Raw genomic sequence first — 12,491 nt, forward strand, 5'->3', positions numbered from 1 at the left:
ATTGTCATGCTATGCACAACTACAAGTGTGAGGCAGTCGAGGAAGATAGAAAGAGAAGCGTTGTTCTAAATCCATATGTTGCTATAGCAGCACTTACAGTGCCTTGCTAGAGCATTGCCCCCCACTAACCTTTCTCAAAAGGCTTTTGACATTTTGCCATATTTCAGGCTTCAAAATTATAAATAAAATGAAAAAAAATTCAACAATAAACAACATGTGAGACACAATAATGAAAAGAAAACCGACATTTTATATTTTGCTAACAGATAAAAAGCATGAAAAGTAGGCCCTTTATAGTTAACACTAGTAACAACTTACTTTCGCACGCCTCAAGTATTTTTGGGTATGTCTCTATAAGTTTTGCATATCTTGAAACAGAAATACTGCCCCTTCTTACTAACAAAACAGATCAAGTTCCTTAAGGTTTGATGGTAACCGTGTGAGTACAGCATTTTTCAGATCTTTCCACAAATGCTCTAAAGGATTGAGGTCTGGACTTTGGTTTGGCCTTCTAACACGTACATATTGTTAGTTTTAAACTATTTCAGTGTATATTTTGGTTTATGTTGTCCTGCTGGAAGGTGAACCTGTGCCCTATTCTCAGGTCTCTTGCAGATGCCAACAGATTTTTTTTGTATTTGGCTCCATCCATATTCATATCAACTCGAACTGACTTTCCAGTCCCTGTTAAAGTAAAGAAACATCAGATTATGATGCTGCAACCACCATGTTTCACGGTGGGGATCTTGATTTCAGGGTTATGTGCAGTGTCACTCTTACGTCAAACATAACACTTTGCATTCAGTCCAAAAGGTTCAAATTTGGTCTCATTCGACCAGAGCACCTTGTTCCACTTGTTATTTGTGTCTCCCGTGAGGCTTCTTGCCAACACCTAACGGGCCTTTTTATGGTAGTCGTTTATAAAAGGCTTTCTTCTTGCCACTATTCCATAAAGGGCAGACTTATACGGAGTACAACTAATAATCGCCTTATGCACTGATTGTCTCAACTCAGCAGTGTATGCCTGCTGGTAGTCCAATGTGATCTCATGGGCCCTCAGTGTTGTTTCTATGATTAGTTTTTTTTTTCTTGTTTGGGCCAAATGTTTAGAAAGAGGGCCAGATCTTGATAGGTTTGCAGTGGTTTTATGCTCTCTCCATTTTGATGTTATGTGTTAATATAGCGAAATCTTTTTATATCCCATTCCTGCTTTGAACTTTTCCACAATTTTATCTTGTACCTGCCTAGTGTGTTTTTTTGGTCTTCATAATGCTGTCATAATGCTTCATGATGCTCACTATCTGGGTGCATTCCAAGTATGACTTAATGACACTCTCTTTTTCTCATTGATAGTCATTTAGGTCAACATTGGATCATTCAAAAGGAAACTTCTGGAGTCAGTTAGCTGAGCTGAGAGGGGGGCAATATTTTTGCAACCCCTACTTTTCAGATTTTTCGTTGTGAATATAACATAAAATGTTGAAATAATTTGGTTCCCCCTTATTTGTGTCTCACATGTTTTTGATTTGTCGAAATGTTTGCAGTTGTTTAGCTTTAAGTTTCAAGCCTGAAATATGGCAATATGACAAAAAGCTCTCAGGGATGCAATCATTTCTCTTGGAGCTGTAGGTAGCACGCCTCTCTCTCTCTCTCTCTCTCTCTCTCTCTCTCTCTCTCTCTCTCTATCTATCTATCTATCTATCTATCTATCTATTTATCTAAATAAGTGGCTCACTTAGATTTAAAAATGTAAATGATATCTTTGGAGACCTACCTTTGATGTTTCTGTCAGAAAAAGTTTAAACAGCCCCAGTTCAGACAATGCTTTTTTTCTCCAGTCACATGGTTAGCATGTGTTGATTTCGCTGCTGGTGTCGCGATCGTCCTAATCAGTTCCAAGTGAGCTCAAAATCTAGTCGGGCCCTTTCGAGCTGTCAAAACATATTTCTCTCTGTAGATGCAGTGTCAACTTTTTAAATGCTGAATTAAACATTCAATATGGTTTCAATATTTTGCGTTTTGAACTCCTTTTGCCTCGCAGGCAAATGCAAATGATCGATCCCCTGTTTTTTTCTTTCGATGAGCGCACGCTGGAATCATCTGGGGTGATAAATAAGAAACGATCGAGAAAGAAAGCGAGCCGACAAAGGCGTTTGCTTCTCATCACGGGTTACCTCAATTGCAGGTTGATGTGTTACCTGACAGCCTCTTTGTAAGACAGGAAACGGCCATCATGAATCCGAGACCCCTTTGATCAAAAGCACAATATTTTATGAACAGATGTTAGCGATACCAGTAGGGGGGAGGCACGTTGTAAACAACATGCGTGCCAGAGTGGCGCAATACTTTTGAGCGATAAGCAAAGTTTTGCAAGAACTCCTCCTCTCACCCGTCAAGATATGAGATAGCCTTTTGTATAACCTCCCATCGCTAACTTTCACTACTTACAGCAACAACCGTCTCATAAGCTTTCGAGGATGCTGCCTAACAATACAGTAGACCCTCAGGAAATGACGTTCATCTTTTCTGAGGTGGAGATCACAAGGTAAAATTATACTGCAGAGGATAGAAACCAATGGAAATTGGCTAATCTCTTCCGTACACCAGGTAATGTCATGATTACCGATATGCTTCACCTGTGCCCGCTCCTTTGGCGCCAACTGACTGATTGGCTCCCTGTCCTTATTCAAACCCACTCCTATCCGTCCCCTTTTGTCAGTCCGTCTGCGAACCACAGTTAACACTAGGCAAGCCTTTTTTTGACCCAAACTCCCACCTGTTTTTTGCACCTGTATGTCCCCCGGCTTCAACCTGTTTTTGATCCTGACCACGTCTACTCTCCCGTCCTGGCTTTCGACCTTTTTTTGTCCCCGACAACGTTTACCCTCGCTTACGACCCCGACCACGTTGTTGCTACTGACCCGTTTTTCTGTTCCCGACACCGCCATTGCTCGCCACTGAAAATCCACTTCCGCGGTCAGAGAGACGCGCTTCCCGCGTCCAGCAACCACCGGATCGTTGGCGCAACGATTTCTCTTTTTTGCAATAAAACTTGTGCGAAACGCAACGCAAGTGGGTCCTGTCTCCGCTCTGGTCTTGACAGGTAAAAGAGTTAAAGTAGTATGTACAGTGTACAATATGTCCTACCTATATCCAATATTCGTGTATACGGTTAAAAACATTTTAAATAAGTATACTGTACATGCAAAATGGGAAATTAAATTGTATTCACCATTGGTGTGATGTGAATTGAGCTGGTACAGGGGAGTAAGTGGGCGGATGCAAAATGGGGAGAGAGCAGCAGATCCAAATCAAAACTGATTTTGAAACTTACATTAGTAAGAATTGTCAGGCCCTTAGAGGATTGATTTAATCCTTATTTTAGATAATTGTCCCGATCGTCGATTGGGTTTGGTCATATAACTTAGCGATGGGAACGATCTGTGCGCCTTCCCTCGTATTTTATTATTATATCAAGCTTCAATTTCATTGTTGCTTATGGCTTTAGCATCAGTGCAAGTCATCTGGCCTATAATTAAATAAATTAAAGTTAGTTCTACAATATTCTGACCTGAACAAAAAGCAATAAAGGGAGCATTGTGTGGGGAGTTACGCCAATAGCATGTCGGCATCTTTTCATGACGCCATCACGCACACCATTATCTTATATTACGTCAACCAATAGAAGCAACCTAAAGTTTAATTTTATGAGTATTTTAGCAAATTGTTGTTGATGTCGTATGGTTGGGAAGCCGTAACAAGGGACCAAAAAACATCTTATTATTTTGTTTATTCTATTTTTTTTTGTTATTCTAATGATAAAATAAAGTTAAGATATGCTACTTCTTTATTTTATATGTCACGACCAGAACGGAATTAGGACCCAGATGCGTAACGTTAACCACAAGTTTATTGAGATATAGAGGAAAGGCAGCGCCCGGGATCCGGTGCTCGCTGGGCGCGGGAAGCAAGCTGCTCACAGAACCAGAACGTGTTCCAAATGCGGAAGTGGATCTTCTGGAGCGGGAGATCGTAGGGTAGTAGACGGAAAAAACAGGTCGATAGCCGGGACAGGAGAGCAGAACGTGGTCGGGATCAAAAAACGAGTCGTTAGCTGGGAAGGGAGATCAAAACGTGGTCTGGGTCAAACAACAGGGGAGAAACGGGGAAATCGGGAACGAACCGGTGGAAAACAGGTGAAAAAGCAGGAACGACAGGAGTCAGAGTCAAAATGCTTGCCTTGTAGAAACAGAGATTCGCTGATGGACTGACAACAGGCGAGTGACGGGACGGAGCTCAAGTAGGACGGGGAACTAATCAGGAGGCCAGCAGTGGCTGGCGCAAAATAAGCAGGCACAGGTGAAATCAGTCTTCATGACATATATTTACAACCAAGGCAACAGTGTCTAGCCTAATGTTAAAAAATGTAATGAATTCATACAAAATGGTTTAATCAATTTGAATTTAAAATAGTGTCACTGTTGTGTGAAGAAACAGGCCATCCCTTTTTTCAAGAGGTAGAAAAAAACATTTCTTTATAACTATTATTTATTTATTTACGTTTTATTTACACATGAAAGCAAAAATCTAATATTGACCGTTTTGAAACTAACTGTAATAATAAATCATTTGGGGTTGATTATGAACAAACACGATAAGTCCTTTTTACATTTTCTAAGGCCAGTGTGCCTCGAGATTCAGATAATGCTTGGCATTCACAATAATACACGCATTTTTGCGTGTCTTTCAGACTGTTTTATCTAAACAAAATGTATTCATTATCCATACCACTTCAAGCTGTGTTAATTTTAATTTGGCTGTCCAACCCCTGTGGGTCTAAAATCGGAATGTGTAAATGATGTCTTTCCATTCGCCATCATCTCTGGACCATCACAAGTTAAACGACAGCAGCTGGACATAGGCATGTTTATGTTAAAGGGGAAGTGAAATGTACAGCAGAACGCTGTCACCAAAAACTCTAAAAAGAGGCCACGTTTTGCTACACTGCAATAGAGGATTTGTGGTGTGAACCATCTGGTGTGTCAGCTTGGTTGTCAACAAGAGAGGGGAAGGCATTTGTGAAACATTGTTACATCATCACGCAGCTAAAACTCCTTATTCACATTGTGGTAAACACTTTTAAGATGGGACACGCGTGCTGCATGTTCTATGCGTTTGCCAAGGGCAAGAATCTGCCACACAATGTTCTTGATGTGAGAGTGGCCACTGTAGTTTCTGTTTACAAAAAATACTTTGGTAAAAAAAAGAAGCTCAAATATGCTTATTTTGTAAGTATTTGAGCAAATTGCTGGACAAAATATGCTGGAGCAAACAAAAGGTAATTTTACATGCAGGCAGTATTCCAATTGGAAACAGAACACTGTGATACCTCGTTTGTCATATGAAAAAATTTGCGAAGTTTCACCCTCATTTTTAATACCCACTCTGCCGGTCCACGCTCACAGCAATAATCGACAGGGGATAATTGATCTCAGCCGCACGGTCGCTGTTCATTTTAGGTGGAAAGTACAAAAAAAGAGCCTAATTCACAGTCACGCACAATTCAAGTGGACTTTCCCCAGCCTAGTTCTCAGCAATAGACAAATGGGGATAATGCATTGCGGTCAAAACAGTGCAGTTTATTTTAGGCTGGCCTCAATGGGATGCTTCTGCATCCTATACCAAAAAAAGGGCTCTACCGGCCCCTGAACTTATTAAGAGTCAACTAGAGATATTGGATTGCAGTGCTGCCTGTTGCGTGTTCTAAGAATCTGCCACACAAGTGCTGTTCATTTTTTGCAGAAAGAACAGGTATAAAAGAGCCGTCAAGCATGACACATATTTGCTCTTTTGCCCCTGCTCTCAACAGTAGTCTACTAGGGATTATGAATGACAGCCAAAATAACGCAGTTTATTTTATGCGGATCACAATGGCACACTTTAGCGGCCTGAAAAAAAAAAGTTCTTAGTCAGCCAGGGAAATTAGATCGTGGCCGCATGGGTGCTGTTTGTTTTAAGTTGAAATAACGGGGGGAAAAGTAGCCGCCAAACAAAACATGCATTCCGGGCCTCACTCTGAGAAATAGTCGAATGGCGATAATGAATTGTGGCCAAAACAATGTAGTCTGTTTAAGGTGGGCAACAGTGGCAATCTTCAGCGGCCTGAACCGAATGAAACAAAAACACTGCTGGCCCCGCGCTCAGCAATAGTCAGCCGAAGATAATGGATCCCGGGCACAACGGTGAATTCCATTTGAAGCTGGCCAGAATGGCACGTGTCCCAACAAAAGTGCCTTTTCCCATTCATCGCTCACAGCAACATGGATTGGGAATAACGGTTCGCAGCTGCATGTGTGCATTTTACTATTTAGTGGACAGAAAGGCAATAATGAGCCCCCAGGCCTGAAAGAAATATCCGTTTATATCCAGGCACGTAAACCCATCATTCTGATTGCACCAGAAACATTCTTTTTCCAATCGGTTGATTAACTGCATGTAAACAAATTTAGCCATAATTACACAGTTCACCCATTTCATCATTTCCAGTTATTCATGAGTGCAAAAGCCCAAAATTGAAAGGAGAGGACTAAAGGTAACTCACTGATGAGATATATTTGCATGGGGGATTGCACCAAGGAGTGCTTTTCCCCGCATTACTTTCAGCCTTGGCGTCACGGCTTGTTTTTTATTCCACAAGTCAGCCAAGAAAACGTTTCCCTCCCCCAAAAAACACGAGAGCGTCTGTTCCTAGAAGCTCACAGTTGGGAGTCCTCTTACAAAAAAATAATCAAAGAAAATGAAATTTTGCTTAGAAACCACTTGCAGATCTGTTCTCTCTGCAGTGTTTTAATTCCCCTATGATGTGTCACAGGCCTTATCCTACAGCTTAGTCTGCAGTCAAAACAAACATGCAAAACAAAGATTTAAGTAACCTGAGAGGTTACATACGACTTCTCATTGGGGACGCTTCGGCACTCAAACGACTGTGTTTTTGTTCGGTATTTAAACAAAAAATCAGGGCTCTAACATACCTGAACACAGCCGAATGAGTGGCCGAAATAGATGAGCGGCCATCTTGGTTTCTTTCGCCCCGTCGGCTGGCATTATTTAGAGGTCTCAAACGAGTAGCCCAGGGGCCAATTGCAGATGATAGTTTGAGACCCCCATCTTAATGTTAAAGTTTAATGTAAGTACAGCTCACACAAATTATGGATTCAATATATGATTGACTGATGCATTGATTTTCACATTAATTCTTTTTTTTTTTCAATCTTACTTTGTGTAGACAATGAAAAGTATAAAATTGAATGTTTTTGTATGAGCGTTTCTCGTGGAAAACACGATTTGGCCCAATATCACCCAGATCATAGCTCTGGAGGCTCCCCAAGTAATTTGAGTCTGAGACCTAATAATAAAGGAGATCGGCAGTTGAGAATTTTTTGTTATTTAATGTGTTTTATTTTCCTTTTATCCGCCAATAATAATCAGACCCAAGAAACATAGTGATAAGGGGAAGGAATAGAGAAAAACGACGAGAAAAACAATATAGTTGAAGAAGGAAATGATTGCAAAATATGGGTTTACGATGGTTTGCCATCAAAACACTTCTCAAAGGTACAATAAATTAATTAAAATTGTAGTTTTTATCTCTATTACATCTGAACTTTATTATGGACACAGTTAGATGATTGTTGTTATTTAGGAATGCATTTTATTCATATTTAGGGTATTTATGGTTGTTTATTTATATTTTGGATAGTTGGACGTGCACGAAAACGTCATCCCTCTCCGACCAGATGATGACGATGGGACTTGGTCATCTTTTTTTGAAAGGAATAAGCTCTGTTGAAGACTTCCCTGCCTATTACTATTGGTCCATATCTTTCAACTCTCCTCACACTGCTTCACTACGCCTGCTCGCCTTGTAGTACAGCCTGCACACACTCATTTGCCGGATACAGGAAGCAACATTAGGAATTTGGGCTTCCCCAATGTGTTGACAAAGATCTGATTAAAACCACTCCTGCCGTCTAAGAAAACATATTTTGCATTATGGCACTACGGGAGTTATTAGAGAATATATCTGTTAATTTTTTAAGGACGCATCTATCACAGTACCCTACCTTTAAGTCTTTTATTACATGTTTATCCTGAAGTGTCATATCAAATCTTATTGTAAACAATGTTCACTATGTTGTCCGATGGCAATTATATTCTGTTCTTAAATGAAAAAGGCTTCTTGTGTACCAATTCTCGTTGTCTTGCTGGGCTCTCGGCTGTCAGTGCTGAAGAGCAACACAGACCTCACCTGCCTCATTGCAAAGCCAGCGTTCGAAGTCTTTGAGATCTTTGCAATGTCGAGTAGTTGTTAACAGTGCTAGCACAATTCTCCCCTGTTTTAGAAAGGCCTCAAGTGTTTCTTACAGGTCTCCTTGAAACCAGAAAGCCCTTGTGTCACCGCTGGCTCAGAATGTACCGACAACTTCCGCGCAAAAATCTCACACTCCCGGTGGACATTGCGACCCATTAAGAAAATATTTGCTGTTTTACAGGGGAGAAGATGGCGTTGAGCCTGCAGCACGCGCATCGTGATCTTCTCCAAGACATTCTGGATGAACCGCGAAGCTGAAGGTGGGCCAAGACCTTTCACTCTGCGGTCTGTCCGATGATTACTCTCGGGATGTTACAGAAGCACGCATTCGCTCGGTTGCCTTCTTGCAAAACGGAATACGCAGACACATGATCCTTCGCATGTAAGTGGCGGCTCCTGACATATTTCGAGGCAGAGTGGTATTGCAATTCAACAAAAATATAGACTCAAAGATATGGTTTGCTGCTGTTAACCCTGCATGATATAATACATACGGTTATATTCATGCAATTCATAGATAAATCAAAATGTATTTGTACAGTAGACCCCGGGGATACGGCGACCCAGCCTTACAACGTTTTCGATTTATAGTGTGGAATAAGGTGATTGTTTAGCCCCTCTTTACGGCATTTTTCCTACAGCAACTTATTAAAAGACCTAAAAACATGGAATTTAAAAACTTTGCAGTGCTTGTGCGTTTGTAGAGTTACACCTGGAAGATGTCTGTTTGCTATTGTGCGACATCACAAAAAAAGCTGATCCGCTTATTGGTTTGTGTCACGGCACTGTGAAAAAGCTGATATTGGCTGAACTCCCTGACTAAATGCATTACCGTGATACAACACTGTATTTTTGTATTGTCTTTGCTCAAGACTTGCAGTGATACTAAAAGAGGAAGCAAAAACATGATAACCATGGAAACAAATCTTGCGATGATAAAGAAATATGAAAAGGCACACGAATCATTATCCTCAATAATGCCGTAAGCAATAGACCATTAGTACTACTATCAAAAACATTAAAACACAACATCATTCTTTTTGATAGCCCCAAAAAGTTGGGTCATTTTGTACTGAAAAACCTAAAAAAGAAGTTTATTTATTTATTTTTGAAGTTTAAAAAACAAATTTGTTTAAAGAAGAAAAATGGGGCATTCAATAAAAAATAATTGCTAACAAATCTATTCTTTATTCTCTAAAAGAAGCCATAACATTAAATCTTATTCCAAGTGCAATTTTGGACAAAATAAAAGGATGTACTTGGTTTATTCAGAAAGGAAATTAAAAGATAAAAGAAAATAACATAAAAAAAGTTTATTTAAATGAACACGCCCTGAAAAAATATGAAGTTTTTAAGGCATATATGGGTCGTTAAATAAATAGGTAATATATTTATACATATATTTTTTATTCTAATTTATTATGTTTTTTAATGTTTTTTTGATTTAGTAAAAGGTCTTGTTTGAAAAAAAAAATAAGAAAATGTTTTAGGAGTATTGGCTTTATCTACACATATCTTGTCACGATTTGCCAATTGCCCTCCCCCGCGCTTACTCGTTCAGCCCCAGCTGCCACTCGTTCCCTAATTAGTCCTCTCCTAAACACGTCATTCTCGTTCACTCCTGGTCAGAGCATGCAAGGCAAACACTTTTGACTCTGGATCCCGTTTTGATCCCGACCTGTTTCCTGTATCGATCGTCGATCCAAGCTTCGTTCTCCTGTCCCGGCTACCCGTATTCTGCCCGATTCTGTTTCCCGCTCGACCCGGCTACCCGACTTGTTCCGATCTCCGACCACGCTCCGTCTCCCGTGTAAATATTGAACTACATTTATCAATAAAAATGCACGTAAAGATCTCATCTCATTAGCTGCACCGCTTATCCTCAGTAGGGTCGCGGGGGTGCTGGAGCCCATCCCAGCAATCATTGGGCAGTGGGCAGGGGACACCCTGAACTGGTTGCCAGCCAATCGCAGGGCACACGGGGACAGACAACTCACTCGCTTAGTCACACCTAGGGACAATTTGGACCGGCCAATTCACCTGAAATGCATGTTTTTGGAATGTGGGAGGAAACCGGAGTGCCCGGAGGAAACCCACGCAAGCACAGGGAGAACATACAAACTCCACACAGGAAGTCTGAAGCCGGATTTGAACCCTCACAGGAGGTTCCCATGACATGAACTGTGCCGCACATGCGCTAACCACTGCGCCGCCGTGCTGCCCACGTAAAGATATTATTTCCATTTTATATACCTATACCTTGATTTGAGCTGGTACATTAGAGTAGCAGGTAGATTCAGAAGGGAGACAGGATGGCAGATTAAAACGAAAACTAGTTTCAAACTTCCACTTGCAAGGATTGTCGTGCTTTCAGAAGATTTCCTCACTTTTATCGTCTCCTCGCTTTTCCTAGTAGTCGATTGATATGACACTATGTTTGCCTTTTTTGTATTTCTTGATAATTGCAAGCTTCATCTCCATAATTATCATGTTTTTGTTTCTCCCGTTAGCATCACCTTCTTAGGACCCATATGACTCTCATGCACTCAAAAGACGTTATGCTTTAATTGGCAATCTACCCTTAATAATTGTCCTGATTGTTGATTGGTCCACAAGGGTAATGATACATGTGCCTTCTTCATATTTCTTCATTATCTCTAGCTTTATTTTAATGGTTAGCACGTTTTTGCTCCTCCATTTAGTATCAAGGTAAGTCTAAACAAATTCCAGTTTATTACTTGAGATTCTGACCAAAGTAAAATTGGAGGAAGACATGGTGGGAGGGAATTCAGCCAATAGCATATCGGTATCTTTATGATGCCGTAACTTTGACCAAAAGGTAGACATCTTAGAGCTGTATAAATCACTTGAACCAAACGCCACAAAATTTTAATTTTATTCATATTTAGCCACGCGAAAGAATTTGTTGTCTATGTATGGCGGGGATAATATTGTAACGACCGGCCAAAGAGCATGCTATTCCACATTATAACATGAAAAGTTTGGGACGCTGTAACCCGGGGTTTTATAATATGAAGAAATACACAAACCCTCCACATTGCTGCCAAAAGGTAAACAGAGCTGCACGAAAGTATACGGTCAGCATAGATTCGGTTTGATAACCGGCGCATATTTGACTGTGCTGCTAGCATAACAAAGGCTGTCGTCTCCATTAGCACAACGGCACTTACCGGTACATACAAAAGGATCAAACTTCAACTCTGGGAGGATGTTTTATATATGTGGTCACTTTTAATGACTTTTCCATCGGGTGCTGACATTTGATGAACTTGACTGACACAAACCTGAGTGAGAATACAGTCGGTTGAAAAACGTAATTTTACGGGTCATGACTGGAAAGAAAAAACAAATAGAAATGAATTAGCGGGCAAACTTCACTCTTTCCAATCGATGACAGCTTCCTTCACTGGTTAGTTGAGACTTAATTATTTTGGCGATGATTTTTTACGTGTTTGAAAGAATTTAGCGAGGAATAGGAACCTTGGGTAATGCCAGTACCCGGGATAAAATTATTTGAATAACAAAACTGTAAATAGTAAGCACTGTACTACTTATGTGTAATATATCTGCATCTGATCAAACAACATTATAAATATTCATGTACAGAAAAAAAATGAAATGCTATTTACCTTTGGTTGTCAGGACCAGAACGGAGACAGGACCCAATTGCGTAACGTTGACCACAAGTTTTATTGAAAGAAAGAGCGGGTGTGCCCACGATCCGGTGTTCGCTGGACGCGGGAAGAAAGTCCCTCTCAAATTCGGACTGTGATCCAAACACGGAAGTTGATCTTCCGTAGCGAGCGATGGGGGTGTCAGCCACGGAAAAACTGGTCGGTAGCCGGGACTGGGAGAGCAAAGTGTGGTCTGGGTCGAAAAGAGTTGTAAGCCAGAACGGGAGAGTAGACGTAGTCGGGGACAAAAAGAGGTCAAAAGCCGGGACGGAAGACCAGAGGTGGTCAGGATCCAAACAGGTCTTAGCCGGAAACAGACGGGAGCAAAAACGGGACAGGTGGGAGTCAGGGTCGAAAAAGGCTTGCCTAGTATACACTGAGGTTCGCAGACAGACTGACAACAAGGGACAGACAGGACTGGGTTC

At 40.9% G+C, this 12,491-nt stretch overlaps 1 protein-coding gene across 1 annotated transcript in view; it reads left to right on the top strand.

Moving 5' to 3' along the window:
- The first annotated feature begins 8,723 nt into the window (after window positions 1-8,723).
- Window positions 8,724-12,491, top strand: part of LOC148363057 (uncharacterized) — a 45,300-nt gene continuing 41,532 nt past the window's right edge. Inside the window, exon 1 of the mRNA XM_088339368.1 lies at window positions 8,724-8,753. Coding sequence (XP_088195494.1) covers window positions 8,740-8,753 — 14 coding nt within the window. The 5' untranslated portion in view covers window positions 8,724-8,739. The remainder of the gene's footprint in view (window positions 8,754-12,491) is intronic.

Source organism: Urocampus carinirostris, chromosome 7, assembly GCF_059441175.1.
Source record: "Urocampus carinirostris isolate Australia breed hairy pipefish chromosome 7, RoL_Ucar_1.0, whole genome shotgun sequence".
Lineage (NCBI taxonomy): Eukaryota > Metazoa > Chordata > Actinopteri > Syngnathiformes > Syngnathidae > Urocampus > Urocampus carinirostris.